At 52.6% G+C, this 27,340-nt stretch overlaps 1 protein-coding gene across 8 annotated transcripts; it reads left to right on the top strand.

The window, feature by feature from the left end:
• The first annotated feature begins 180 nt into the window (after positions 1 to 180).
• On the top strand, positions 181 to 27,247 carry LOC121330981 (protein PRRC2C-like). 8 transcript variants are annotated; one of them, XM_041278036.1, is made up of 34 exons: positions 182 to 557; positions 2,312 to 2,482; positions 2,896 to 3,073; positions 3,450 to 3,562; positions 3,946 to 4,080; positions 4,442 to 4,749; positions 5,299 to 5,381; positions 5,531 to 5,661; positions 6,191 to 6,278; positions 6,418 to 6,562; positions 7,108 to 7,690; positions 7,952 to 8,121; positions 8,559 to 8,799; positions 9,302 to 9,512; positions 9,837 to 12,104; positions 12,481 to 12,635; positions 13,684 to 13,838; positions 14,363 to 14,663; positions 15,134 to 15,219; positions 15,864 to 16,058; positions 16,460 to 16,714; positions 17,067 to 17,159; positions 17,490 to 17,591; positions 18,029 to 18,215; positions 18,890 to 19,102; positions 19,397 to 19,518; positions 20,497 to 20,627; positions 21,022 to 21,295; positions 21,778 to 21,969; positions 22,080 to 22,289; positions 24,492 to 24,595; positions 25,215 to 25,347; positions 25,611 to 25,817; positions 26,094 to 27,247. In XM_041278036.1, the coding sequence occupies exons 2-34, from the start codon at positions 2,368 to 2,370 to the stop codon at positions 26,346 to 26,348; spliced, it is 8,139 nt and encodes a 2,712-aa protein (XP_041133970.1). In that variant the 5' UTR covers positions 182 to 557; positions 2,312 to 2,367; the 3' UTR covers positions 26,349 to 27,247. The 8 variants fall into 8 exon arrangements, with proteins under 8 accessions (XP_041133973.1, XP_041133970.1, XP_041133966.1 ...); XM_041278032.1 differs by having other exon boundaries at positions 18,854 to 19,102; positions 20,443 to 20,627; XM_041278034.1 differs by having other exon boundaries at positions 15,861 to 16,058; positions 20,443 to 20,627.
• The last annotated feature ends 93 nt before the right edge of the window (positions 27,248 to 27,340 follow it).

Genomic DNA, 27,340 nt, shown 5'->3' with positions numbered 1-27,340 from the left:
CAGATGCTTTGAGTTGTGTGTGTTTTATTAATGGGATACACACTGGTATCGCATTGCAAACGCTAAAGCACGACTCCAAACCCACACCTCCGGCGCTGAAATCCCTCCAAGAGCTGTCATGACGTCACATGACACGCTAATGTATCAGTTCCCATCAGACCGCGCGAAAGGCGGGATTTCCGTGCGCCGCCGTCGTGACGTGTTGACGCAGCGTTGATTCTGCGATAGGCCGCAGCGGGAGCCGCTCGGTCTCTCCGAAGAAAATAAAGAAATAAGAGCGCCGTGGAGGAAAGAGAAGAAGAAACAAAGACTCGTCTCTGGAAAGGGAGGGTTACCGAGCGCTGCAGCGCGACACAGAAAGGGGAGGACGCTGAGGAGAGACTGCAGCCGCTATTGTAACTCGCCCCCCTGCACTCCCTCCCAAACACAGAAAGAAGGAAAGAAGGAAAGAAGGAAGGAAGGAAGGAAGGAAAGGCAGGCAGGCTGAGGGGTGACACCTGCCTGGACTGGGGGAGTCTTCACCACACCGAGGAGAGGAGAGGGACCGGCAGAGAGAGGTAGCGGGGGTGGGTAGGGCTCGGAGACGCGAGAGTCCCCGCACTGTAGCCAGGCGACAGGCAGGCAGTGATGGACACTTGCGGGTCTCTGCGCAGAGGAGGAAAGGGACAGGGGGACAGGGGGACAGTGTCGTGCGAGGCGAGGGAGAGGGCAGATACCGCTGCACACTGGCTTGAGAGCCCGACAGAAGGGAGGGTTGGTACCGGCCCGTGGCCATATTGTCTAGTGGTATTTTTTATTGGGACCCACCAGCCGTCTGGTCTTCACAAAACGGGCCCCCTGTGTTATCATCTCTCTATTCCGCTATACAGATAGCTAGCTACCGCCGCGGAGCTCCGCTGGTCTCTCCGCCTGCCCGGTGCTGCACACAAAGGCGAGTTTGTAATCGTGTTTGCTTAGACACTGCATCGTTTGTCTGAATGGTATTTTATCATGAGCAAATACAACGGTTTTTTTCAGTCTCGCCACCATCTGCGTGCTAAATTGTAGTTATTGGCTTCTGGTCACTATGCTACTAGCGGACTTCTCAAACTGTGCTGACTCGTATTGGTACTGACTGTGTGTCTACGCGTATCATGAACTGGACAGGAGCACCGCGGCTGGCGTTGTGTTTCAGTACAGGCCGCAGGTGTATTTCTCAGTTTCCCTGGCACTGCTGTGGGTATGAGTTGTTTCTTTCACTGTCCCGGTGGTGTAGCCCCGTCTACAGCATGTTGTTCTCGGCGTCAGCACTGTTCCGAAGCCCCGTGTGAGTAACTCGCTGGATCGGCTTTATATTCGGCGAGTCGTGGCCATTACATTACTCATTTCCTCAACGCGTGGCATGCGGAATATAACAGCGCTTCAGCATATTGTTTCCTATGTAGAGAAAGAAGGCATTTAAAGAAGTATAACGTTTAGTTACAGCAGGGATGTAAATAAGGATCGCATTGCGAGCGTAGTTTAGTAAGACAGCTGAGCCTGTTGCCTCTACACACGGAGACTCGTCAAGCTCCTAATAAAACCTGCAATGGGTGACACGGAGCTGCTGTGTAAGCGGGAAACCGCTTATTGTTTATTGCAATAGAAACAATAACATGTATGTGCATAGACAGACTGCAGTGTAATCCCTGTCCTAATGGCAGCTTTTTCTAACCTACCCCCTCGGACAACAGGGACTCCAATAACCCCAACCCTTCCCCTCGGACAACAGGGACTCCAATAACCCCAACCCTTCCCCTCGGACAACAGGGACTCCAATAACCCCAACCCTTCCCCTCGGACAACAGGGACTCCAATAACCCCAACCCTTCCCCTCGGACAACAGGGACTCCAATAACCCCAACCCTTCCCCTCGGACAACTGGGACTCCAATAACCCCAACCCTTCCCCTCGGACAACTGGGACTCCAATAACCCCAACCCTTCCCCTCGGACAACTGGGACTCCAATAACCCCAACCCTTCCCCTCGGACAACAGGGACTCCAATAACCCCAACCCTTCCCCTCGGACAACAGGGAGAGAGGTCCCAGTGAGGAGTGTAGGGCTTGCTGTCTCTGTGCTGTAGAGGAGAGGTCTCGGTGAGGAGTGTAGGGCTTCCTGTCTCTGTGCTGTAGAGGAGAGGTCTCGGTGAGGAGTGTAGGGCTTCCTGTCTCTCTGCTGTAGAGGAGAGGTCTCGGTGAGGAGTGTAGGGCTTGCTGTCTCTGGCTGCAGCGGCGTGGTAGACAGACTGACCTGACTGACCACCCTGCTGCCTTCTCTGTCCCGTTCCCAGGAGGCTGGTTCTGAGGGTGAGGCCGGAGGTACCAGACTCAATGAGTTGCCATTGACATGTCCGAGAAGTCAGGCCAGAGCGCAAAGGCAAAGGATGGGAAGACCAAGTACGCGACCCTCAGCCTCTTTAACACATACAAGGGAAAGCCGCTGGAGACCCAGAAGACTGCAGGTCCGTACTGCACAAGCTGCTCTGCTGTAATACTGTACTGTATTGACTGTGAGCCACTGGCCAGGGCTTGCTTCGATTAATTGTGGGGCCATTCCACTAACCAGTGCTGTCCTGTACAGACTGTCCTCTCCGAGGGAATGTCTAACAGCTCTCAGGGCTGGAAGACTCCTATTGCACAGCAGTTTCACCTGTTCCAGGTTTTACTATGAACTTGATCAGCCCCAGTGTACCAGTAACAAGCTCAGGTGTGTCTCATTAAACTCCTAGTGAAACCAGGAATGGATTAACCTGCTATGCAAGGGGAGTCTTGTTTCCATCCTTGTACATGCAGAGTTGCTTCTGCAGGTAATTCTGTAGTAATTGAAAGGCTGGTTTGTTGTGCTGACTGTGTTCGGATCCCTGTCTCTTCACAGTGGCTGCCAGGCATGGGCTCCAGAGCCTGGGCAAGGTGGCCTCTAACAGGCGCATGCCACCTCCAGCCAACCTGCCGAGCCTGAAAGCGGAGAACAAGGGGAACGATCCCAACGTGAACATCGTTCCCAAGGACGGGAGCGGCTGGGCGTCGCGACAAGACCAGCCCGGGGAGGAGCGGTAAGGGGAACATGGGGTCCTGGAGGTCTTTTAGTGCTTCACCCCACACTGGCAATGTGTCTATCAGCAGCTTAGCATTGGCACAGGTCATCTCGTATACATATACATGAAGTCATATTTTGTTAAATATTTAAACTGGGTATGAAGTTAATTTAGCAGTGTCAGTGTCATTACACCTACGTGGGTGTGTACTGAACAGCCTGCAGCAATAACAGGGTACAGTGTGTGTGAATGTATGTGCGTAGCACGTCATAATCTTAGATGCTTATATGAAACAGTGACACTTTCTAAGCAGGCTTATTATATTGCCGTTGTGTGTGAGGTTTTCATCCCTGTGTTTAAAGCCCTGTTCTTAAAGGCTGTGTCTGTGTTCCAGGCCCCCGGAGATACCCACACCCCCACCCAAACCAGGGCCCCCAGCCCCCCAGGAGGTAGCCAGTGGGGCCAGCCGGTCCTGGGGCAGCAGTAAGCTGGTGGGGCAGGGAGATGGTAGGTTACTGCTCACAACCACAGAACAGAGTGCAGGGTGGGGCTGCACCTGCAATACCGCTCTACACGAGGACTATAACAGAGTTTACTTTAAACAATGTACCGACACAGACACGTGTGTGTAGTGCGGGCATATGTTGTATATAATCTTGGAAGTGGTGTAGCTCGAAGTTGTACAAGTATATGTTAATTAAAACACATGCAAGTGCACAGGATGCCTGCGATCACTCACAGTATGTAATCAATTGGTGTGTTTCAATCAACAGAAGCTGCTTTTATCAAAAACCAGACAACCCCAATGACTAGTATATTAGTTTAGATTATTACCAAATATCTCCTCTCTGCTACGGTACTTTAAATTGAATTAGACCTTTCTGTTGCAGGTGGCCCCCGGATAAACAGCCTCTTCCAGCAGGAGTTTCCTAGTCTGCAGGCAGCAGGGGAGCTGGAGAAGCCCGGATCGGACAAGGAGCAGCCAGAGGAGCCCTATGGACCGGGGCCCAGCCTGCGACCTCAGAGTGAGTCTCAGTGACCTCACTGCTGTATAGAGAGATTGAGAACAGACATCTCAGTGACCACACTGCTGTATAGAGAGATTGAGAACAGACAGCTCAGTGACCACACTGCTGTATAGAGAGATTGAGAACAGACAGCTCAGTGACCACACTGCTGTATAGAGAGATTGAGAACAGCAACTAATTGCTCCCAGTCTGATGCAAACAGTCCCTCCCTGTTTATCCGACCAAATACCTATAAAGTGTCACTGCGTGTGATGGGTGCTCGCATTCCTGTGGAGCACACTGTCTCTGTATGGCCCTGCCTGTCTCTGTAACCCTTGCAGTGCGCTCCCTGACCCTGCTGCTGCTCTTGTCTGTACAGATGTTGGCAGCTGGAGGGAGGGCGGTGGAAGGAACCTGAGCATGGCCGGCTCAGAGCCTGACGTCGGAGCCCCTTCGGCGGATGAGGGAGACAGCAGCACCCCCTCTCCCACCCTGGAGCAAGCAGAGCCCTGCAGGGCAGCGAGCGAGCAGCGGGAAGGAAAGAGGGAGGGCAGGGAGAGGCTCCCCAACAGCACTCAGCCTCCTCCGCAGGGGCTCAGCCAGGTCAAACTCAACGGGGGGCAGCCGTCCCCACTGGGAGTGCCTCCACAGTTCCATCCCCAGTTCAGAGGCATCATGCCCCCCTATGTGAGTACAGTGAGGGGACCGGGGGGCTTCCAGGGGTACACGCTACTATACTATACTTGCTACTATACAATGTTAAAGGTTTAGGATGCTCTGAGTATTATCAGAACTATCCACATGGAATATAGATAGGAGCCTTTGTCCAGGAGTAGTAACTGTACTCTAAGGTGTGATAAATGTTTACTCCGTGTTAGGGGGCTTAGCAAAATGGCTCCTTCTCTTTTTTGTTTAAAAAAACAAGACTCCTATTGCATGGCATTTTCACCCATTCCAAGTTTTATTATGAGCTTCTATTGCCTCAGTGTGTGTAAGTAACAAGTTCAGGTGTTTCTCATTAAACTCATAGTAAAACCAGGAATGGATCGAACTGCTATGCAGTTGGAGTCTTATTTCCATCCCTGGAACGTGGTGGTGGAGTTTGGAAAGAAATTGTAAAATGTAATTTGGTTATTACTGAAACACGGAATAAATTGAGGGGCTTTTGGGTCAAATTGAATGCTAAATGCAGAGAATGTGCAAAATAGTAATGGAGCTGTTTCTCTCCACCCCTAGATGTTCCACGCCTATCCCCGCATGCCCTTTCCACCGATGCAGGGCCCTTGCAGGTACCCGCTCCCTCCACAAGAAGCCGGGAAGTAAGTTGCATTTTTCTGTGTCTGTTTTCCCTCTCTGGCTAAACCATCCATCTCTGGTCCAGCACATTCCTGCTGGAAGGCTCGAGTCACGGTCCTTTTAAGGAATGCTTTCTAACTATTTTCTTCTCTCCGTCCCTCCACGTCTGAAGAGGCCCCAGGGCTGCCAGTCGGCCCCCACAGTCGTGGCCCCAGGATGGGGTGGACAGGCCCTCCATCATCAGTGCCACAGAGCTCAAGGAGCTGGATGTTCTGGACACAGATGTGGACGAGGGCTGGGCTGGTAAGCAGAGGGGCTGCATGTTGCCTTCAGAGACAGATCGATTGTTTTTAAAAGTCTTGATTACCTTCCACTACAGCAACACCTTTACTCTTGCTAGCCCTGTTCCTGCCACTGCATCCCAGCAGAGTGTGGTGTTTATTATCCATTGCAACTGAACAATAATGTTAAACAGATATGCCTTACATTTAGGTAATGAGATTTTACAACAATTTCTGATTAGCTTGTGCATTTGGCTTGTCAGAGATGGAAATAGACTCCTGTTGCACAGCAGTTTCACCATTCCAGGTTTTAATATGTAGCCCCAGTGTATGGGCACGAAGGTCAGGTATCTTATTAAGCTCGCTGCCTTATTTCCATTCCTGCATTTGAACTAGCGTGCTTTAGTACTGTACAGTATATTGGAGCAGTATGTATGAACTCAAGTCTTTACAGCCTGGTTTGACAGACTCAGTCAGTGTTGTGCACAGAGCTGAGATTTTCTCCCTGTCTAAATCGGGCACCTGTTTGTTTGTTTGTGCTGCATGGTCAGGAGCCCAGATGGAGGTGGATTACACAGAGAAGCTCAACTTCAGCGACGATGAGGATAACCAGGCCAACAAAGACAAGGGAGACAACTGGTGAGTGTGTCTCTCTCTCGCTGTGTGTGTCTGTGTCTCTCTCTCTCTCTTTGTCTCTCACTGTTTCTCTCTCGATCCACTGTACCTCTCTGACTTCCCCCTCTGTCTGTCTCTTTTTCCTTTCTTCCCCTCTCTGTAGGGAGTGGATGCGCACCCGGAGTTCGCAGTGCTCCGAGCGGTGGAAGGAGGGAGAGGGGTCCTGGGGTGAGAATGCTGCTCCTGCACCCCTTTCACCCAACACCAGGGGGCAGCACAGCAAGACCAGCCAGCCCCCGGAGTACCAGGTGAGATGCACAGTACTCCTCACACCTCTGTTCTTGGCTACATTTATAACTTTTGCATAGTTCCTTCTTACATGTTAGTCACATCAGGCACAGGTTAATAGATAATTGTGTGTCAGGCAGGCAGACGAGCCTTCCAAGACAGACTGACCTTGTGGCTGGAACTAGATTGTATTATTCTGTGGTCTTCAGGAGAGGAGGCAGACAGCACTGCCCTTTTCAGCAGCTCACCAGAAGCACAGGCGAGTGAGCCGCAGCACAAATATCCCAGGCAGTCAGAGCTCCTGTTGGGGCAGCTTGTACACATCCTATGGGGAAGTGGTTTGTGCTTTCCAAACTGTGCCGTGTAGTTTAACAGGAATCGGGGTCCCAGTGAAAGTGAATGGCAGGGAGATTCATTCTGTTGTGTTGGAGGAGGTGGGTTAGAATGAAAGTTTTAGAGTAAGGTGCTTTAGTCACACGGTCACTGGATTTGAGTAGATTGAAGTGATTACTCTTTTAATAATGATGTGCTTCAGTCTTTCTCTCCGTCTCTCTCCTCTTCCCAGGCACAGTCTGCAGGCCGCCCCCCAGCAGCAGCAGCTGCCGCAGGTGCACCGTCCCGGGGGAAGCTGCAGGCAGTGACAGGGGCCCCTGAGTCTGAGGACTCGGAGGCATGGAGGCTGAAGCGCAAGAAACAGACGGAGCCTACCGAGGCCGTGGAGCGGGCGCGGCGCAGGCGCGAGGAGGAGGAGCGGAGGATGGAGGAGCAGCGGCTGGCAGCCTGCGCGGAGAAACTCAAGAGACTCAACGAGAAATTCGGGGCCCCGGCCATCACCACCACCACGGCAGCATCTCCAGAGAGCCAGGCACCAGAGGCACAACCAGCGCCCGCTGCGGAAGAGAGCGCAGAGAAGACGACGACGACCAACATCCAGCCCCAGCCTCCACCCCGGGCACGCTCTCGGGAGAGAGTCCAGCCTGAAGAGCAGCAGGAGGAGGAGAAGGGGGTGGTGATAGTGACTGCACCTCCATTGCCAGAGTCAGGAGACAGGGAGGTGCAGGTGGAGAGCGAGGCTTCTGCCTCGGTGGAGATGGCCCCAGAGGGAGAGGGCAGGAGAGAGTGCTTCAACAGCAAGGAGGCTGCTAGAGGTAGGTGTGGGGTAGGAGAGGAGAGAGGTAGCAAGGCTGTGAGAGGGAGATAAGGAGAGTGTTTAAACAAGAAAGAGGTAGGTGTTTGCTTGGGGGGGAACCTTTGTGTGCAGTGCTGAATTTAGAAGTACAAAAAAAATCTGAATTCACTGACCAAAAAAATAAGGTCTGCAAAAAGTCTTATGTTTTCCTTCTAAGCTGTGTGTAATGGTGTTGTGTTTTATTATTGATAGTTTTATTATTAGTTTTGTTTGTTTCTAGCTGAGGAGCCCCCTGTGCTGCCCCCTCTGGACCCCCCTCGCAGTGAGGACCCCCCAGCCCTGACCCCTGAGAGTGGGGAGGGGGAGTCTGTCCACTCGCGCCCCACCCTCCCCTCCGGATACTCCAAACAGTTCCAGAAGTCCCTGCCCCCACGCTTCCTGAGACAGCAGGTATGGCAATGTGTGAAATTCTGAAACACGATACGTTCGGGTTTGAAAAGAACAGAGCTTTGCACCCAGCCTTGGGTTTCAGAACAGCCCTCTTTAAAACAAATGTTTGACGTTAAGTAAATTGTTCCTTCCTTTCATAGCTTACATAGTGAACAATTCCTACCCGACATGTCGGTTCACAGCACATGAAACAGGGGCCTGATCTCTCCCCTGGCTCCTGGTCGTTTCAGTAAAGTTCTGAAAGCCAGCCCTAACATAAAACCCTATTGTTGTAACGTCATTCTCCTCTGCTGCTAACCTTTTTATTTTTTTTCTTGATTTTTTTTATTTCTTCGTCTCTGGAGTAGTTTAGATGAGAAACGGATGTAAGTGCAGGTCATCTGGCCTCTGTTGGTATTACTCTGAACCAGCATTGTCTGTTTGTCTGTGTCCTGCAGGAGCAGATGAAGCAGCAGCAATGGCAGCAGCAGCAGCAGGCAGCGTCGGCAGCTCCCCTTTCCCCAGGGGCCCCGGCCCCCCCTCCCCAGCACCGCTCCCTCTACCAGCCCCTGGGGCCACACCAGCAGCACCTGGCCTCCATGGGGTTCGACCCCCGCTGGCTCATGATGCAGTCCTACATGGACCCCCGCATGATGTCAGGGCGCCCCTCCGCTATGGACATGCCCCCCATGCACCCAGGTACAGACGAGCCACGCAGGACCTCTTCCAAACACTCGCCGACAAGATCGCAATGAATCTTAGCGGTATACCTCTCTGGTCACACGCTTCACACATTTTAGACCTTTTACAAGGTGTTGTGCGAACTCTATAGAGTTTAAGTTACCCTGCCATAACTTAAAAAAAATCACATCTGCATTATCAAGTAGGTCATAGATAGGAGCAGTAACGTGGTTCAGTTACACAGGCAGTGACACAAGAGGACTCTGTAAAGTTACATGTTGCAGCTGCACCATTCCTTGTGCTGTGCAGTGATGCGAGTTAGCAATGATGTCGTCATTCTTTACCTGTTGTGCACTACCATTCACTATGTATGTCTCAGGTGTGCAGTTCTGAAAGTACGTGTTGTAACAGACCTGTCTTTTTATATAACCTAGAAACACATGTTTCTTCTAAAACCTTGTAGGCTTATCCTTGACCCTGCCCCCTCCCCCCCTCCTCTCTCTCTCCCTCCCTCCCTCAGGGAGGATGCCTCACAAGCAGCTGCTTAGGAGAGACCAGGTGGAGATTGCTGGCTCCGGGTCCGAATCGTTTGATCACCTGGCACGGCCTGTCAAAGACCACGGGCTTCCCTCGGAGTCCCGCGTGGTGTGGGGGTCTGAGCCGTACCCCCAAACAGAGCCCCAGTCTGCTGCTACACCCCCCAAAGTACCAGATGATCCCAAGGAGCCCAGGTACAAGGTGCTGGTGGCGTGCATGAATGGAACGGGGGGCGGGGGTATAAAGGGGAGGAACAGAAGAGATGAAAGGAGGATGAACAGTGTAGTATGAAAGAACCCTACTGCCCCAGTAGAATGAGTTGGTAGAATCTGTATTTTATGTCTTGAAATGCCCATAGATTTATGGTGTTAAAATCCTTTCCAAACTTTTGGTCTCAGTTACTTGTAACCTTTAACACTAAATGCAAAGGCCTGACCTCAATTTTATACTGACCGTGTCGCATTGCTAGAGAGAACCGTGCCTCTGACCCTCGCTCCTGCCTGCTCTGTTCCTGTTAGGTTCGAGGTGGGGGTCGAGTTGGAAAGGCGCACTCCTACAGAGACCAGTCTCCTTGAACCCAGGACCAAGACAGACTGCTTTGGAGACCTGCTGGAGCACGTGGGCCGCAGCTTCATCAGCCGAGCCCCAGAGGACCTAGCGGGCCCCCTGCAGGCTGAGAAAGGTCCCGGGGTGCCCGGGTTCGAGCCGAAGGAAGGGAGCCTGGCCCCTGCAGAGGAGGCTCTTGGTGTGCCGAGGGAGAGTCCTGCAGTGCTGAAGAGGAGCGCCTCTCAGGGCTCCAGCCACTCTGTCAAGTTGGAGGAGCCCAGCTTTGAGGTAGCTTTCAAACCACAAGCCAAGGAGACGACCGACCGCTTGGAGGACAAGCCCAAGAAGGAGCCCTTCTCTCTGGGCAGCGGTGGCAGCAGGACCACCCCGCCAGCTGAGGGCCTACCCAAAGCGGACAAGCCGCCCAAATCGAAATCTGAGACGCGCTGGGGTCCTAGGCCGGGGGCCAACAGGAGGGAGGGGCCTGGTGGAGAGCGACCGCTCCGCAGATCAGGGCCCATCAAGAAGCCGATCCTGCGGGACATGAAGGAGGAGAGGGAGCTGAGGAAGGAGAAGGAGGAGCGGCATGAGAGAGGAGGGGGGAGGAAGGAGGGACCCAAAACAGAGAGCCAGAAAGCACCTGTTGGCGAGGGGATGAGGAGGGAGCCCCCTGCCTTGGCCCCTGATACTTGGAATACAGCGAGCGCAGGGAAGCCTGGGGGGGCTCTGGGGCCACCACTGGGGCTTTCAGCCCAGGAGGAGAAACAGGAGAAGCAGCCCCCGCCTGCCGTTGAGCAAACCCACCCCGAGACACCCAGGCCAGCCTCCAGGAAGGAATCGAACCTGCCGCTGAGGGCTTACCGGGTTCAAGACCGGGACAGGGACCGGGTTCAAGACCGGGACAGGGACCGGGTTCAAGACCGGGACAGGGACCGGGTTCAAGACCGGGACAGGGACCGGGTTCAAGACCGGGACAGAGACTTGGGCCCAGAGCCAGGCTTCCGGGGCCGCGGCAGGGGAGAGTACTACTCTCGTGGCCGCAATTTCAGGGGTAGCTACGGGGGCCGGGCGAGGGCTACCAGGGGCAGGAGTAGAGGGGAGTACCCCTACAGGGAGCCCCGGCCACGCTCGGACCTGCCCCTCGGCTCGGCTGCCTTGTTCCGGCGGCGGGAAGAGAGCGAGACGCGCAGCGAGAGCTCCGACTTAGAGGTGATTCCCAAGAGGAGGCGCCGGCGCGGCTCCAACACGGACTCTGAGAGCGAGGCCCGGGACACGGCCAGCGACACCGGGGCCTCCGACAGGGACAGCAGCAGCAGCAAGGCCAGGCCGCTGCGCAGGGATGACCCCAGGAGGATGTTGAAAACAACAGCAGTCTCCTTCCGCCCTCCTCCTCCTCCTTACACCGCGCAGCCCGGCTCCAGGGAGCCTCGAGAGGATGACGGGGGGCGCCCCAAGCCAGGCTTCCTCCCCAAAGTAGAGCCCTCCAGGCGGGGCAGGGGAGCAGGTATGTACAGGAGGGCCGCTGGAAGGGAGAGAGGCCCACCCAGGTCGGCTCCAATGAGACGTCTGGGGCTGAAGGATTGCCAGTGGCCCTCCAAGCCCATGGAGACATTCCGGCCGGAGGGGGAGAGGCTAGAGCTCGGCCAGGGGCTGAACTCAGAACGACGGCCGCTCAGGTTCGAGGGGAAGAAGTACCCAGAGCCCAGCCGGGAGAGGCCCAGGAGACAGAGGCCAGCCCGGCCGCCTAGACAGGACAAGCCTCCCCGCTTCCGCAGGCTGAAGGAGAGGGAGGCGGCAGCGGCCGAGTCAGGGGGGGGGCCTGGCAGGGCCATGCCCAGTGGCCCCCCGGACTACGCAGCGCCAGCGGGTGTCTCTGAGGCAGCAGGGAGCAAGTCCCCCGACCTGTCCAATCAGAACTCCTCCGACCAGGCCAACGAGGAGTGGGAGACGGCCTCAGAGAGCAGCGACTTCAACGAGCGCAGGGAGCGCGAGGAGCGCAAGGGCGAGGCGGCCGCAGCCACAGCCTCTCAGGGGGCCCTGCCCAAGGGCACGGGCTCCGAGGGGGGGGCCGCACCCAAGCGAGAGGCCCTCACCGCAGCAGCCAAGAGGAGCTTCTCCAGCCAACGCCCCGGAGTGGATCGGCAGAACCGGCGCGGCAACAGCGGGCCCAAAACTGCTCGGGGCTACGGTGGGGGAAGGGGAGAGCGCAGAGGGCCCGGGGGAAAGCCGGGGCGCAGAGGGTGAGTAACTGCATACTGAGGCTATTCTGGAGTCTGCAGAGGTTGAGAGTTTTATGCAGTGTGTGTTTGTTTTGATTTGAAATGTAGCTTTTAAGTGATGTTTTGTTTTTGTCCTTCAACCCTTCCATTCGCTTGGGATTCCATCAAACCAGTCTATCAGAGACTTAAATACTCTGCATCTGCATCCTGTTTCTTTGACTCCTTTCTTCCTCCGCTCTCTCTCTCTCTCTGTCTGGCCCTGCATGTGCTGGATCTGCCAGAGGTGCAGGTGTATGGTGGCTAGCTTTCCTGTATTCTGTCACTTCCCTCGGCTTGTGTAACTCAGGCTGCTTGAAGAGCATGCTCAGGGAATCATTGCTCTTGATCCAACCAACAGCACTGTATCCCAGCATCCAGACCAGCAGTCCGGCTCGGTTCAGCGGTCCGGGAAAGATCCGTCCAGGAGACACAAGGAGGAGGCCAAGCCGGCCGCTAAGAAACCCAAGGAGAAGGTGGATGCGCTGTCACAGTTCGACCTGAACAACTATGCCAGTGAGTGTGGGAGCTCTGGAGCAGTGTGTGTGTGGGGGGGGGGGGGGGGCTCTGGAGCAGTGTGTGTGTGTGGGGGCTCTGGAGCAGTGTGTGTGTGTGGGGGCTCTGGAGCAGTGTGTGTGTGTGGGGGCTCTGGAGCAGTGTGTGTGTGTGGGGGCTCTGGAGCAGTGTGTGTGTGTGGGGGCTCTGGAGCAGTGTGTGTGTGTGGGGGCTCTGGAGCAGTGTGTGTGTGTGTGTGTGTGTGTGTGTGCGGGGGCTCTGGAGCAGTGTGTGTGCGGGGGCTCTGGAGCAGTGTGTGTGTGCGGGGGCTCTGGAGCAGTGTGTGTGCGGGGGCTCTGGAGCAGTGTGTGTGTGCGGGGGCTCTGGAGCAGTGTGTGTGTGCGGGGGCTCTGGAGCAGTGTGTGTGTGTGGGGGCTCTGGAGCAGTGTGTGTGTGAGGGAGCTCTGGAGCAGTGTGTGTGTGCGGGAGCTCTGGAGCAGTGTGTGTGTGTGCGGGAGCTCTGGAGCAGTGTGTGTGCAGGGGCTCTGGAACAGTGTGTGTGTGAGTGCGGGAGCTCTGGAGCAGTGTGTGTGCAGGGGCTCTGGAGCAGTGCGTGTGTGAGTGAATAGGGGGGGGGAGCAGCAGCAGCTTTTATCTGTGTTGGGGGTGTGCTTGTTAACGTAGTTCTTAAAAAAGAAAAAAAAAAAGTCCCAAAAGGTGGGTCTGTTTTTTACACATCCATTATACTTCCCATTTCATGTCATTAGGATGTGTTCAGACTTTCTTACAGTGCGTTTATTTTTTATCAGTGTTTTGTGTTCTCATGGATTGCACTGCCCTACGACATTCCAGCTGTTCCTGAAGTACACATTGTATAAACCCACACGTCTAAATCCTTTCACATGCCCTAGACAGAATAGTGACTGACCTCCCGGCAGTGTGTTGGGTTAGATCAGTGTACTGACCAGACCTCCCTGGTGCTGTTGCTTGGTTGTGAACCGACAGAGAAACCCAGTCCTTTAACTCTGCGCCCCCTTCTCCTCCTCCTCCCCTCTGCTCTCGCTTTCAGGCGTGGTGATTATCGATGACCACCCAGAGGTGACCACGCTGGAGGACCCCCAGTCCAACACCATGGACGACGGCTTCACGGAGGTGGTGTCGCGCAAGCAGCAAAAACGACTGCAGGACGAGGAGCGGAGGAAGAAAGAGGAGCAGATTGTGCAGGTGGGGGAGGGGGTGGGGGGGGTGCAACAGTTACAGTACCAGGGATGCAAATAAGAGTTCCACTGATCCATTCCTAGTTTTACTGCAAGTTTAATAAAAAACAGCTGCGGTTTTTACCTGAGGGCTCATCAAGCTTGTAATAAAACCTGGAATGGGTGAAACTGCTATGCAATAGGAGTTTTTCTTTCATCCCTGGGTATAGTGGGCTTGCTGTATTTTGAGTATTCTGTACCTGTGCAAGCATTTGGCAGCAAAGCACACAGTGGGTTAAAAATAAACCAATACAGGTAAGAAATCTATCTAAAAGGTGCATTCATTGGCAGTAGCATATTATTCTGCTGATTTTTGTGGGGGAGATTTATTAATTTATTTAAGCTGTTCTGTTTGACTGGACGGCCTCGTCACATTTACTCTGACACCTCCCAGCAATATTGTCTGAGTTTGTTGCAGTGTTTTGCTTTAAGACATTTCACACCTGAAAGAAATGAGTGAACCAATATTAACAACAGTAATAATAATTACAGAACTGGAGCAAGAAGGGTTCAGGTGAAAAGGGGCGAGGCGGGAGCTCCAAGCTGCCTCCCAGATTTGTGAAGAAGCAGCAGCAGAAACAGGCAGCAGCAGCGGCTCAGCCTCGGAGCCAGGCTCCCCTGCAGCCTGCACCCCAGCCTGTCGAGGGGGCTGTCCCACCAACCAGCAGCAGCAGTGAGTTCCCCGGCCAGGCCAAGGAACTGCCTGCCAGCCAGACTCACAGCACCCTTGGCACAGAGCTCTGGGAAAACAAGATGACCACATCCACCGTGCTCACAGACATGACCAAGAAACGTGAGTGTGCACCTCGTGAAGCCCTTCGGAGGGACCCCATTCACTCCGCCAGTGAATTACAAGTGCAGCAGGGATGGGAATAAGACTCCCATTGCATTGCAGTTTGATCTGTTCCTCGAATGGGTGATGCTGTTCAATAGGGGGGTCTTATTTCCATCCCTGAGCAGTGCATTTCCTAATAGAATAGTGGATAAGTAGACAGTGATACAGTGAACACTCAGCACTGTGGAGTGTGTGATAGTGATACAGTGAACACTCAGCACTGTGGAGTGTGTGATAGTGATACAGTGAACACTCAGCACTGTGGAGTGTGTGATAGACACTGATAATGTTCAAAAGCAAGCTGCAAAAAAAGTTAGATTCTTTATAGAATACAACTGAAAACACGTATGTGCATATTAATAGTAATGTCTTGTGTGGAGAGAGATACAGATAGTAACCTCTTTCTATGTGTCTGTTTTTTGTGTTAGTGGGACCCATCAGCCCTCCCCAACCTCCCTCTGTCAGTGCCTGGAACAAGCCCCTCACATCCTTCGTAGGCGCTGTGGCCCCAGAGGTGAGAACACAAAGGATCTTGGGACACCGTTCCACTGTGCTTGTTTATACGCTGGAGTCCTCTGACAGCCATGTCTCTGTTTTAGACTCTGGGGGTGTGCTTGTTTATACGCTGGAGTCCTCTGACAGCCGTGTCTCTGTTTTAGACTCTGGGGGTGTGCTTGTTTACACGCTGGAGTCCTGACAGCCGTGTCTCTGTTTTAGACTCTGGGGGTGTGCTTGTTTACACGCTGGAGTCCTCTGACAGCCGTGTCTCTGTTTTAGACTCTGGGGGTGTGCTTGTTTATACGCTGGAGTCTTCTGACAGCCGTGTCTCTAGTAGACAAAGACTTTTCAGGCTTTGACATGAAATGCCCAAGAAGCCACTCATCTATTCTAGAGGTCAGGGCAGCACAGTTAGAATCTTATTATAGAGGGAGATTTTCAGATTGGCATTCAGAATGGTCTTAGCGTTTTACAGGACAATCCTACCATAAATAATCAAATAGTTTGGTGATATAAAAATGATCTGTAGGAGGATGTTTCCAGTGTAGGTGAGCTGGACAGTGTAGGAGGATGTTTCCAGTGTAGGTGAGCTGGACAGTGTAGGTGAGCGGGTGCCTCTGTTGTGTGATTAACAGCTTTTCTTCCCATGGTGTTCAGCAGGGGGCAAAGCCTGGCCTGGACGCAGGTGTGGAGCTGGGCATGGAGAGCATCCAGTTTGGGGCTCCTTCGTCCTCGGGCAGCACAGACAGCGACTGCACCCCGACTCAGCTGGAGAAGGGCCCCGATAACAAACTGCCAGAGCCCAAGGAGCAGAGGCAGAAGCAGCCGCGTGCCGGGCCCATCAAGGCACAGAAGGTAAGTGGGCCAGTTGCCCCCCTGCTGTGCTGTATCTGCACGCCGGGTAACTCTGTGTGCTGCAGGGGCACTGAGGGGGTATTGAGGGTGAAAGAAAAGGAATTCAAATAAAAAAACAGTGCAGGCAATGACAGAGGGGGTCCTCATAATCACACAGTGCAGCTGTGGATGAAGTGGAGTGTATTGGCTTATAGTGAAATGCACTCTGAAATGTCTGTAGGAGTGGATGCTGAAAGTTAAAACGAATCATCAGCGCATAAGGGTCCATATTTTTTAATCAAGAGGCAAAAAAATAAAATCAAAACGGCACTTTTTCTACTTCACAGGCTGGTAATTTTAAATAAGTCTGTGCTCATGAACCTGGTCCTCCTGACTGTGTGCGTCTCTCTCTCCACACCCAGCTGCCGGAGGTGAGCCTCCCAGAGAATAAGGAGTACAAGCCGGGCCCCATCGGGAAGGAGCGCTCGCTGAAGAACCGCAAAGTGAAGGACGTCCGCCAGGCTGAGAACGAGGGGCCTGACAAGTCGGGTCCGGCGGCCGTCAGGAGCCCAGACCCCCACTCCCCCGCCAAGGACAGCAAGGGGGTCCCGGAGCTGGACTCTGACATGGACAGCATGATCTCTGTGTCTACGCCCGAGTTCGGAGCCAGCAGCAAGGTACTGCACACCATGCACTTAGACCCTCTTATAGAATAGCTGAGACCATTGGAAATTCAAACAACTAATAAACATAAGTTTAAAAAGAACTATGAGTCCTGAGATCTAACATGTAAAATAGCCCATTGAAGATAAATGACAATCCTTGCCGGTGTAGAATTCAAGTCCTTGAGGGCTGGAGCCCTCCTGGTGTTTGTTCCCTAAATGACCTGCAAGTCTGGTTTAATCGCTTGGTTCACTAAGGATGCCTGTAACCCTGGAGGACTGCGCCCCTTGAGGATTGTATTTGTGCACCCCTGCACTAGAGCCCCAGCCCCTCAGGCTCTGACCTCTCTACCCTGCTGTGTTCCAGGAATCTGTGACGGATTACACCTCTCCCTCCTCTTCACTGGCAGAGACAGTCTCCACGGGAAGCAGCAAGATGGAGGAGAGCCTGGTCTCCAGTGTAAGTCCCTCCTCCTCCTCCACTGGGACCAGCACACTAGAACTGTAGCCTGGCCTCTGAATGCAGATATTTACAGACCCGGAACAAGGAGGAACTTCAGTGTATGTGGGGGTGGGTTAGCAGGAAGGTGCTCTACACTGGTACCAGCACACTGCATAGTCTTCAGTGGAAGCAGATCCAGCAGAGGGCTCCCTGCACAGCCTCCAGGGGAAGCAGACCCAGCAGAGGGCTCCCTGCCAGCAGTACGGTTGAGGCAGGCTTGCATGGGCAGTGGCAGTAGTGGGTACTGTAGATACTGGAGGTAGTGACCGTGTTCTCCCTGCTTTTCAGGTGCCCTTGCCCCACACCCTCCCCCTCCCCAGGAGGGAGACTCTGCAGCAGAGCTCCAGCCTGACTCAGGTCTCTCCTGCTACCGTTGACCTCACCCTCAAGGTATGTACACGCTTGCTTGCAGTTCAAGCTCATGGTAAAACCTGGAGTGGGTGTAGCTGCTATGCAACTGGCCCTGCGGTGTACTGCCCTTCCCAATAAAGGAACGTATTGTTAATCAGAAATGAAGGCTTTGCCAATTTTAAAAGCCCATTTAGTTATTTCACAGAAAACTCCCTTAAATGAAATCCTGTTTTACTATAAACACGTTTCTCAGCTGTGATTGTGAAGGAGAGTTTAAAAGACAAGGTAAAGCACTGAAAATCAGAAGCCCTTTATCATACTGTCAGCATGGGCTGGCAGTGAATTGAGGGAATTGTCGAATCATGAAATGTCAAGGGGCAATGTGTGTGTTTCTTTAGGTTGATGGATATGTATAATTATTCTAACTTGTACACCTCGGTGTGATTATTTTTGTGTTCTGTCTGCATGTTTTAAAGATGGAGTCTGCGCGGAAGGCCTGGGAAAACTCCCCCAGCATGGTTGAGAAGAGTTCCCCAGTGTCCTCATCTGCCCCCCCCATCGCCAGCGGCGCCGGAGCCAACAGCGCCACCTACAGCTCCTTCTCCAGCGCGTCCCTGCCTTCAATCCCAGTGGCCTCCGTCACGCCCACCACCTCCCTCCAGGGTAACTCTCACACGACTCGCACGAGCATCGGGCTGTAACTCTCGCACGAGCATCGGGCTGTTTGTAGTCTGACTTTACGGGGGGGATTACCCTCTCTGGCACCAAGAGGTTTGTGCACAGAGGACTCCAGAGACTTAGACAGCTGTGGTTTGACAAACCATCTCGGTGTTCTTTAGTAGAGGCATGTGAATTAACATGTGGGGCAGTGTCACGCATCCTCAAGACCAAACTCATTGCAATACCAGACTGACACAATAAATATCACTGGCAGAGTGCTCATTCTAGTTTGTGTGCAGGTATGTAATCAGTAATGAGCTGCTGTAAAACACAAACTGTTCACAAGCAAAAAAACTCTTCATTATAACTGGAAAGTATGCATGCCGTCTAAATACTGCACTGTTTATTTACAGTGCATGAATTATTTTATGATGCCGGGACATCCTCAGAATGAGTTGCAGCAGGAATTTCAGTTTTACTGTGCTTCACGTGACCAGAAACGCTTTGTCTGCTACAGTTTTTCAGATTTTTAAGTTTTAAGTTAATGATCCGGTTTTGGTTAAAATTGATATACGAGTAGTTTGGCTCTTTAGAAAATCTAGCAGAGTGTCAGAATTTTAGAAGAGTTTCTTTCTTTCCAGTGTCTTCAGTGTCTCGCTGCACTCCCTCTCTCCCAGGCTCTGGTACCTACACCACATCCTCCCTGAGCACCAAGACCACCAGCACCTCCGACCCTCCCAATATCTGCAAAGTGAAGCCCCAGCAGCTCCAGAGCAGCAGCATGGCCTCGGCGGCACACTTCTCCCCGCTGGGCTGTATCCCCTCCCTGCTCGCCCCCCAGCAGCAGCAGCAGCAAGCCCCGCAGGTCTTCGTCTCCCAGTCTGCAGCAGGTGGGTCTAACAGGGGCAACGCTTTCTCACTGCACACGTGTGCCTCCAGCCCCCTAGTGTAGCATTTCTAGAAAATAGCGCTCTCTCGTTTTAATTAGTCACTTTTAAAGTGTTATATTCATTTTCACAGTGATTGCCATTCTGGTGTAGTTTTGTTCTGCACTTGTTTGCGCACGTAGCCGTTCATCTCCGAAAGCGTGAGCAATATTCAAGCAGCAAGTTCCTTGAATGCATCCATGTGTTTCCATGAACCCCTTAGCAATAGAGAAGTAAAGCTCCTTTTCCTTTGGTTAGGTTCTGCTGCTCAGATCCCTGCCTTCTACATGGACACGAGCCACCTGTTCAGCACACAGCCCCCGCGCCTGGTTCCCCCCTCGCTGGCACAGCAGCAAGGCTTCCAGCCTGGGCTCTCTCAGGTACTTGGAGGCCCAGCCTGTAGAGAGGAGTGTGTGACACTGCCAGCCACAGCTCTTCAGTGTGTAACCTTGTGTGTCTCTCTATTAGCAGCAGCACCCCCCCCCCCCCCCCCCCCTTCTTTCTCTCTGTTAGAAGCACTAATCTTCGTGATTCTCTCCCTCTCTTTGTGGGAGAGTTACACACAGACAATCGTCGTCTCTCTTGCTCTCTGTCTCTCTCGCTGTTAGCAGCACTAACCCTCTCTCTCTGTCTGTCTTTCTCTCGCTGTTAGCAGCACTAACCCCCCTCTCTCTGTCTCTCTCGCTGTTAGCAGCACTAACCCTCTCTCTCTGTCTGTCTTTCTGTCTTTGTTAGCAGCACTAACCCCCCTCTCTCTCTCTGTCTCTCTCGCTGTTAGCAGCACTAACCCTCTCTCTCTCTCTGTCTTTCTGTTAGCAGCACTAACCCCCCCCCCCCCCCCCCCCTCCACTCCACTCACTGTAGTTCTCTCTGTGAAATCCTGTCTCCTATGTGCTCTGTTCAGACCCTGTTTTGTAACGCTCTGCTCTGTCAAGGTATCTAATAGCAGCTCTTTCAACCCTGCCTTCTAGCTCTAGGGTTGTAGTGTGGTGTGTTCATGTGCTTTACATTGAGGAATATATTCTGGGAATTTTATTTAAGGGTTTGTGGTTAGTGCTAGAAATGTATTTTTATTTTATCTAGACAATTTAAACATTTAGAAACGGCAGTATTGCTGGAGTTTGTCCACATGTGTTTTTATTTATGTATTTATTTGTCGTACATTTTTACTAGAGACTCTGCCTAGACTGTGTGAAGCGTTGCTTTAGCTACGAGGTGCAGTCACCCCTGTCAGTCTGTGTGCAGTAATGATGCTGATACGCTGTGATCCTGATGATTGACTTGTGCTCTCTTTCTCTCTCCTGGTTTGGGACGGCTCTCTTCAGACCCAGTCTCGATTGTTTGATTTTCCCTTACAGCCCACTGCAGTCCAGCAGATCCCCATCCCCATCTACGCCCCCCTCCAGGGCCAGCACCAGGGCCTGGGCTCCGGCCCGCCAGTCTCACAGGCACAGGAGCTCTTCAGCACCTCCCTGCACCAGCCCTACAGGTCAGCAGCACAGCACCCTGCACGCTGGGGGGGTGTCAGAGCTTAGCTCAGTGTTAGTGCACTGGGGGTGGGAACGGCTCAGCTTAGCCCTGACTTTGACCAGCCCTGGTCAGACATGTATGTCAAGTAGAGGCCAGCTGTAGTGTTTATACAGCAGGATGTGTGCAGCATGAAGGTGCTGATTCAGTATTCATTAACATGAACACATGAGTGATGTGAGCATGTAGTCTCCCCTGCATGAATGTTGTAGTGTGTCAGTTAACAGCAGCCAGTGTAAGAGCTAGAGAGATGATATATGTGTGTGTGACTGTGTGTATAACTTGATTAATCATTTAAACATGTAAGTGTTACTGTGAGTATTGATTTAATCCCGTCCTGTTTGACTGTCCTGCAGGTCCCAGCAGGCGTTCTTGCAGAGCAGCCTGTCTCAGCCCTCGCCGGTGGTTCTGTCTGGGGCTGGCCAGCACTCCCCCATGATGCTGTCGGGGACCGCGCTGCACAGCTACCCCGGCGTGCAGCCCTCCGATCTCAGCAAGGCTCAGTCTGGCCTGGCCTTCCAGCAGACCTCCAGCACCCAACACATCCCCATCCTCTTCGAACCCCAGCTCAACCAGCCGTCCGGCCTGGGGGGCTCGCAGCTCATGGACACCCACACGCACCTCTTACAGGTAGGAAGAGGGATGGGGAGAGGGTGGCCTGGGAGGTCAGGAGCACCTTGAAGAGCCAGGGACAGTGGCACTGGCTGCAGCCAGGCACTAGCCAGCAGATACCACAAGATACGTGTGTGTGTGTGTGTGTGTCCTGACCTGGAAATTTAGAAACACTGAAAGAAACTCTAATAAATTAAATGATAGACCAGAAATTTTTTGTCAATGTCTTCCACATGCTCTTGACATTCAGTCCTGGGCAGAAACTTGATACGATAAAAGGCTAGTATGTTGACTTGCTGTTCAGTCAAGTTGTCTCGTATTTACCGATGTTTTAAATGACTGGGAAGGGGCAGTGCTGCAGGCTCCTAGGTCGGATCTTGTATTGGCAAGATTTGGGAATTGTTTAAAAGGAGTGGAGAGGAGAGGGCACCTTGTCCTTCAGGCTGTGAGTGTAAGGATGTAGGACTAACCCCTGAACACACTTTGCCTTTGTGCTGCAGGCACGCCAGGGACTGAGCCAGCCCTCCAACTTGTACTCTGGGCAGGTGCAGCAGCCTGGCCAAAGCAGCTACTACAGCTCCACACAGTCTGCCAGCTCTGCCCTGCAGCAGGTAAACGTACCCACACACTCGCACACGGGCCAGAGCAGCTTTTACAGCACCAGGCAGTACCCCAGCCCAGCCGTGCAGCAGGTAAGCCCAGCCCAGCCGGGCACCCGGCACCCTCCCTCCCACTCTTTCAGTTAATATCCATCCTGCTTTCCCTGAATGACAGTAATGGCATGCCTTGCCTTCCCTGCCAGATGACGGTGCCTCTCCCGGGCTCCCAGCTCTCCCTTTCTAACTTTGGCTCGACGGGGGGCCACCAGCCCCTGATCGCGCTGCCCCAGTCCATGCAGCCGCAGGGCCCCCAGGCTCAGGCACAGAGCCTCAGCAGACAGGCTCAGCTCAGCCAGCCTTTCCGGGGGCTCCTGAACCAGAGCCAGCACAGCATGATGCAGGCTTCCAGCAAGGTGAGCCAGTCCCCAGGCACAGACACTCGGGCTCTTCCAGAGAAATGATTTATGTATTTATACAGTGCTCCTTTGACACTGCCCAGTTCAATACTTAAGTATTTTGGTTACTTCGCTTGTCAGCCCACGCTGACAGTAAATTCTACAAGTCCTGTAGATTTCTGTATAAGGGCCCTTCACCAATTCACGGTTTTGAGTATTTCAAGGTTTCTTTTAAATTTAATTTGTAGGTCAGTAGCCAAATAGAGGGAGCACTGTGCTTTAAATGTAATATTGAAATAAGAAATGGGTTAATGAAACGGTAGTAATAATCGGGCACCTTGGAAATGAATTGTATTGACACTAGAAGAGGAATATGGGCTGCTGCTGAACTGAAGCGACGCCCCACACTGCAGAGTGGGAGATTGTAATTGAATGTGTCTGCTGGTCTGCCTGTCCCTGTGCAGGCGTGTGAGGTGGACCTGAAGCTGTGTGATTGTAATTGAATGTGTCTGCTGGTCTGCCTGTCCCTGTGCAGGTGTGTGAGGTGGACCTGAAGCTGTGCGATTGTAATTGAATGTGTCTGCTGGTCTGCCTGTCCCTGTGCAGGTGTGTGAGGTGGACCTGAAGCTGTGTGATTGTAATTGAATGTGTCTGCCTGTCCCTGTGCAGGTGTGTGAGGTGGACCTGAGGCTGTGTGATTGTAATTGAATGTGTCTGCTGGTCTGCCTGTCTGTGCAGGTGTGTGAGGTGGACCTGAAGCTGTGTGATTGTAATTGAATGTGTCTGCTGGTCCCTGTGCAGGTGTGTGAGGTGGACCTGAAGCTGTGTGATTGTAATTGAATGTGTCTGCTGGTCTGCCTGTCCCTGTGCAGGTGTGTGAGGTGGACCTGAAGCTGTGTGATTGTAATTGAATGTGTCTGCCTGTCCCTGTGCAGGTGTGTGAGGTGGACCTGAAGCTGTGTGATTGTAATTGAATGTGTCTGCTGGTCTGCCTGTCCCTGTGCAGGTGTGTGAGGTGGACCTGAAGCTGTGTGATTGTAATTGAATGTGTCTGCCTGTCCCTGTGCAGGTGTGTGAGGTGGACCTGAAGCTGTGTGATTGTAATTGAATGTGTCTGCTGGTCCCTGTGCAGGTGTGTGAGGTGGACCTGAAGCTGTGTGATTGTAATTGAATGTGTCTGCTGGTCTGCCTGTCCCTGTGCAGTGTGAGGTGGACCTGAAGCTGTGTGATTGTAATTGAATGTGTCTGCTGGTCTGCCTGTCCCTGTGCAGGTGTGTGAGGTGGACCTGAGGCTGTGTGATTGTAATTGAATGTGTCTGCTGGTCTGCCTGTCCCTGTGCAGGTGTGTGAGGTGGACCTGAAGCTGTGTGATTGTAATTGAATGTGTCTGCTGGTCTGCCTGTCCCTGTGCAGGTGTGTGAGGTGGACCTGAAGCTGTGTGATTGTAATTGAATGTGTCTGCTGGTCTGCCTGTCCCTGTGCAGGTGTGTGAGGTGGACCTGAAGCTGTGTGATTGTAATTGAATGTGTCTGCTGGTCTGCCTGTCCCTGTGCAGGTGTGTGAGGTGGACCTGAAGCTGTGTGATTGTAATTGAATGTGTCTGCTGCCCGTCCCTGTGCAGGTGTGTGAGGTGGACCTGAAGCTGTGTGATTGTAATTGAATGTGTCTGCTGGTCTGCCTGTCCCTGTGCAGGTGTGTGAGGTGGACCTGAAGCTGTGTGATTGTAATTGAATGTGTCTGCCTGTCCCTGTGCAGGTGTGTGAGGTGGACCTGAAGCTGTGTGATTGTAATTGAATGTGTCTGCCTGTCCCTGTGCAGGTGTGTGAGGTGGACCTGAAGCTGTGTGATTGTAATTGAATGTGTCTGCTGGTCTGCCTGTCCCTGTGCAGGTGTGTGAGGTGGACCTGAAGCTGTGTGATTGTAATTGAATGTGTCTGCCTGTCCCTGTGCAGGTGTGTGAGGTGGACCTGAAGCTGTGTGATTGTAATTGAATGTGTCTGCTGGTCTGCCTGTCCCTGTGCAGGTGTGTGAGGTGGACCTGAAGCTGTGTGATTGTAATTGAATGTGTCTGCTGGTCTGCCTGTCCCTGTGCAGGTGTGTGAGGTGGACCTGAAGCTGTGTGATTGTAATTGAATGTGTCTGCCTGTCCCTGTGCAGGTGTGTGAGGTGGACCTGAAGCTGTGTGATTGTAATTGAATGTGTCTGCCTGTCCCTGTGCAGGTGTGTGAGGTGGACCTGAAGCTGTTTGGCAGTGGGATGGATATGAAGCCTGGGACCCCTCCGATCAGTGCCAGGAGCACCACCCCCACCTCCGGCCCCTTCAGGTAGGACCTTCCTCACCTGGGTCTCCATTCCCTCACACCTGGCCAGGTCTTAAACTTGCAACAGAATTCCATAAGAACATAATCATTTTCCCTTCCGCCTGTTGGTGCTTGTTCGGTTCCCAGCAGCTTCAGCGCAGTACCTTTCATAAGGGTATGGAATGGGTTACCCAGCCATGCTGGTAAAGCTGAATCACTGGGATCCTTTAAGACCAGCGATTCAGCATGGCTAGGTAACTCATTCCATGCCTTCAACACTCTGTGTAAAGTAGTGTCTCTCACCAGGCTGTCTGCGCTTAATTTCCAACTGTGTGTCACTCTGGTCCTACTTTCTGTGCTGTGCGTAAAGTGCTGGTATAGGGTTAATTTCAGCAACTTCTTTTAAGATTTGTAACATGTGTACTACAGTTCAGACTCCTTTTAAAAAACCCATCCATAAAAAAACAAACACCCAAACTACAACAAGCCACTTCCTGCAGATTTATTTGTGTGTGTTTAAGACTCCTGGAAATAAAGAGGAGAGGCTCCAGCCCTAGATAGTAATGTTACAGGTCTTCTCCCTGATGTCTGATTGTGTGGGCGCTGGCTGGCGGTGATTCTTCTCTGATCTCCTCGTTCCCAGGGCCAGCTCCACCAGCCCCAGCAGCCAGTCCAGTAAGATGAACAGCATTTTGTACCAGAAGCAGTTCCAGTCTGCAGCGGCGGCAGCAGGGGTTCGAATGCCTCCACACTTCCAGGCACAGTTCACACCGCAGGTAGGAAACTGGGTTCCCCAACACAGCTGCACTCGCCACGGCAACGCCACACAACTGCTGTTGCTCTTTATATCTGGGAAATAAACCTCATTACAGCCCAAGGGATGGAAATAAGAGTGTGGTGGTTATCACGCCACCCTTGAGTACAAATGACTGGTGCTCTGATTGATCCCTGCCTGGCTCTGACACGCCCTCCCTCCTGATCCCTGCCTGGCTCTGTCACTCCCTGCTTGTTGATCCTGTGTGTCTGCTTCTCTCCCCAGATGATGTCTCAGCCCAGCCTGGTGCCTCCCATGGTGAGGCCTCCCCATGGCAGTTCTTTCAACCCGGGGGTGCAGCCTATGGGCCCTCCGATGTCCCCCTCCCTCATGAGTCACCCCCGCCCGCAGTACATGAGCCGCGGGCCCCCAGGGCCCCCCATGGGACCCCGTGGAAACCAGGCCTTGCTCAAGGCAGAGCAGGATCTCAAGGTTGGTGTCCACTGTATTAAAATAAAATAATGGCTCAATCTGCTGTAAAGTGATTTTAGACTTTTTGTAATGTTTTAATTTGTGAGGAATTCTGTTTTGAAAGGCACACAAGGCTTCACAGTACACCAGAATACAAGAGCAAGGTATTGCTGATAGGAGACCGTTAGTTAGTTGCTTGCTCCTTGTCTGGGTTCTAGGGGGAGTGCCTAGCGATGCTCCTCGTTGGTGAAGGGTCATGCTTTCTCTGTGTGTCTCAAGTCCTGCTCCCTCTCCCAGGCAAAGCAGCGCGCCGAGGTGCTCCAGTCCACTCACAAGTTCTTCTCTGAGCAGCAGCAGCACAAGCCCGCTCTGAGCAAACCCTCCGACAGAAGCCAGCAGCCCTCAGAGAGCTTTGCACCACAGCCCCTCTCTCTGGGGCACGAGGGGGATAAAGGGTCTTCCCAGCCCACCTCCTTCACTACCCCCAGTTCCAAACCTGTCCGGACCGGGCCCATCAAACCCCATGCCATCAAACCTGAGGACACCAAATAACAGGAGTCGTCGTCAGACCGCACTACCGCCTTTCAGACATGAATCTTCAGTAACATCATTAACTTCAAGAACACTGTCACATCCACACTCGCACACTCACATATATAATGAAACTCCTTTCACTGAGGCAGCCCCTGGGTTGAGAGTTGAGGCTGCATCGTGTCTCTTTCTCTGTCTGTCTGTCTCTCTTCCTCCCTGTGGTACGGTGCAGTTTTCTCATGTTTAATTGAGTCCTTTGTGTTTCCCCGGGGCTGAGAGAGGAGGTGCCATGCTGACAGTGTGGCTGTCAAACCTTGAAGTCGCTGCAGAGTTTGCAAGGAGTTTTATTTCTGGCTTTTTGGTTGGTTGTTTTTAAAAATGTTTTTCTTGCTGTGACTTTTTCTTGCTGGAGTCCGCTGCCATTGCGCCTGACTGATGGAGGGCATTGCCTTCTGCACCTGGGCAATGCCAGGGACGCTTTTATTAAACCCCACATCTGTCATCTCCACAAATGAAATCAGTCCACTGTTTGTTGTAGCTGTAGTACAGTACTGTATCACACAGATGTGGATGGAAGATTAATGGCTAACATTTGAGAGCTGTACGTAGTTGTGGAGACTGCCATACCCAAGCTCTCTTCTCGTAACTCTCCCGTCCTGCCTCTCGTCTTTATTTTCACCTCTAGTTACTATTATGACTGTTTCTCCCCCTATTGGTCCTGTCTGATTTGGCAGACTGCTGTCCCCAAGTACTCAGTGACCCCATTGGCACTGTACAGACAGACACATTGGAGCAACCATGCTTGTTCTCTTTCGTTTGTGCAGGGTTAATCACTCTATTCACTATGTACCGTCTTAACATTATCTGTTTTTTTTTTTTTGGTTTGATTACAGAAACTAATAAAATAAGCTGTAAACGGATTTCTGTGTGTGGGCTGAATTTCTCAAAATAAGAACATTCTATTTACGTGTGAACACCTCATCCGAAGCACAGGTCATTTGTGGAATATTTTG

This window comes from Polyodon spathula, chromosome 18, assembly GCF_017654505.1.
Source record: "Polyodon spathula isolate WHYD16114869_AA chromosome 18, ASM1765450v1, whole genome shotgun sequence".
NCBI classification, from domain to species: domain Eukaryota; kingdom Metazoa; phylum Chordata; class Actinopteri; order Acipenseriformes; family Polyodontidae; genus Polyodon; species Polyodon spathula.
This window is presented reverse-complemented; position numbering and strand designations above follow the sequence as displayed.

Coding starts and splice junctions, on each gene's coding strand:
- LOC121330981 (XM_041278031.1), top strand. CDS start 2,368: ATGTCCGAGAAGTCAGGCCAGAGCGCAAAGGCAAAGGATGGGAAGACC. Junction 12,636..13,683: donor CGACCTGAACAACTATGCCA/GTGAGTGTGGGA, acceptor TCTCGCTTTCAG/GCGTGGTGATTATCGATGAC. Junction 16,059..16,459: donor GGCCCATCAAGGCACAGAAG/GTAAGTGGGCCA, acceptor CTCCACACCCAG/CTGCCGGAGGTGAGCCTCCC.